Source organism: Vicia villosa, linkage group LG2 (genome assembly GCF_029867415.1).
Source record: "Vicia villosa cultivar HV-30 ecotype Madison, WI linkage group LG2, Vvil1.0, whole genome shotgun sequence".
NCBI lineage: Eukaryota > Viridiplantae > Streptophyta > Magnoliopsida > Fabales > Fabaceae > Vicia > Vicia villosa.
The window spans coordinates 57,702,121-57,704,066 of NC_081181.1; the positions used below are offsets into that span (position 1 = coordinate 57,702,121).

At 36.8% G+C, this 1,946-nt stretch overlaps 1 protein-coding gene across 1 annotated transcript; it reads right to left on the minus strand.

Moving 5' to 3' along the window:
- Positions 1-826: 826 nt before the first annotated feature.
- LOC131649105 (uncharacterized mitochondrial protein AtMg00810-like) lies at positions 827-1,687 on the minus strand. Its single transcript, XM_058918849.1, has one exon. The coding sequence runs from the start codon at positions 1,685-1,687 to the stop codon at positions 827-829; it is 861 nt and encodes a 286-aa protein (XP_058774832.1).
- Positions 1,688-1,946: the final 259 nt, after the last annotated feature.

Here is a 1,946-nt window from a genome sequence, read left to right on the forward strand (position 1 = left end):
TCGACATGTCTTCTTAGTTAAAGATAAAACATCTTCTTCAACATCTTCACATAAGTTAGTTTTACCAAACATAATGCCAACCAAAAACCGGAGAATTAACAATCTCCCCATTTGACTTATTTTGGCTAAAACAACTTATTAAGCTAGTGGCTGAAAATAAATCAAACACCTAACCAATTATCAGTCTTGTAGAGAATACACACTAGTAGTTCCACAACCAGAGATGAAGCAGAAGAAATAAACATGCAGTTACATGTTGATAGTTCAGTGGAATATGCAAAATAACTAGTTGAGAGATGTACTTTCCCAACCAATCAGTAAGATGTCAAAACATGGTGTCTGACATCTCTGGACACATGCTACTCCAACTCTTTAACCTGTAAAGGATCTCCCACTTAACATCAAAAGCTGATCACCAACACACCAGAGAGAGTTTTCTCCCCCTCAGTTAGTGGTCATACAAATTACTCCCCCTTTTTAGCCACAATAGGAAAAAGTAGAGGAAAGTGAGCACAGACATCCATTAGAATATTAGTTAATGCTAATCAATTCCTGGGCAATAAGTATTTAAATTCCTGGATCAAATGGATACCCTTGATGGTAGTAGGATATCTGAATTCTTACTGAAGAACCACGAGTCTCGTTGGGAAGGAGATTGTGACTTGATCTTCCTTCTTCCTCTTCAGTACTTGACTATCGTCCAGCCAGTAACTGCTATAATTCTTCACATGCATAGACTCCCGGTTTACTTCTGAATTGTTCAAACTGAATTGTTTCCAATGCCTTTGTAAATATATCAGCAAGCTAGAAAACTAATTTTCAGTCTTCACATGCTCGAGAATAATGACTTTGTCTTCAACAAGGTCTCTAATGAAACGATTCCTGGTGTCAATGTGCTTGGTCCTACTGTGTTGAATAGGATTTTTGGAGATATTAAAGCACTAAAATTGTCACAAAACAATGTTATAACATTTTGTGTGACATTGTACTCAGACAATATTTGCTTCATCCACATAAATTGAGAGTAACTGCTACATGCTTCTATATACTCAACTTCAACTGTGGAAAGCGATGCACAATTTTGCTTCTTACTGAACCATGAGATTAAGTTGTCTCCCAGAAAGAAACATCCACCAGAGGTACTCTTTCTATAATCATCACATCCAGCCCAATCATTATCACAATACCCCAATAACTTAGTGTTTGAGTTATGTGAGTACAGTATTCCATAGTTGTACGTACTACTTATATACTTCAGAATTATTTTGACTTGATTGAGATGAATCATTTTTGGTTCTGCTTGATACCTAGCACATACCCCAACAACAAAAGTGATGTCTGGTCTACTTGTAGTAAGGTAGAGAAGAATACCAATCATGCTTCTGTACAGACTTTGATCAACATCAACCCTTTTTTCATCCTTGGACATCTTCAAGTGTGTAGGAGAAGGAGTTTGTTTGTGACTGGCATTCTCCAATCCAAGCTTCTTCACAATATTCTTTGCATATTTTTCTTGACAAATAAAAATAGAGTCTTCCATCTGCTTGATTTGTAACCTAAGGAAGTAGGTTAATTCACCAACCATGCTCATCTCAAACTCAGATTGCATCTGCTTGACAAAATGTTGGACCATCTCATCTAACATCCCACCAAAGACAATGTCATCTACATATATCTGAGCCACCATGAGTTTACCATCCTTTTCTTTGACAAAAAGGGTTTTATCAATTCCACCCTTCTTATATCCGTGTTGAACTTAAAACTCAGTCAACCTTTCATATTAAGCTCTTGGAGCTTGTTTCAATCCATACAAGGCTTTCTTCAGTTTGAACATTAGATCTGGAAAGGTATAATCACGAAATCCTTTGGGTTGTTCAACATACATCTCTTTACTCAGATAGCCATTTAGGAAGGCACTCTTCACATCCATTTGGAACAGCTTGAAC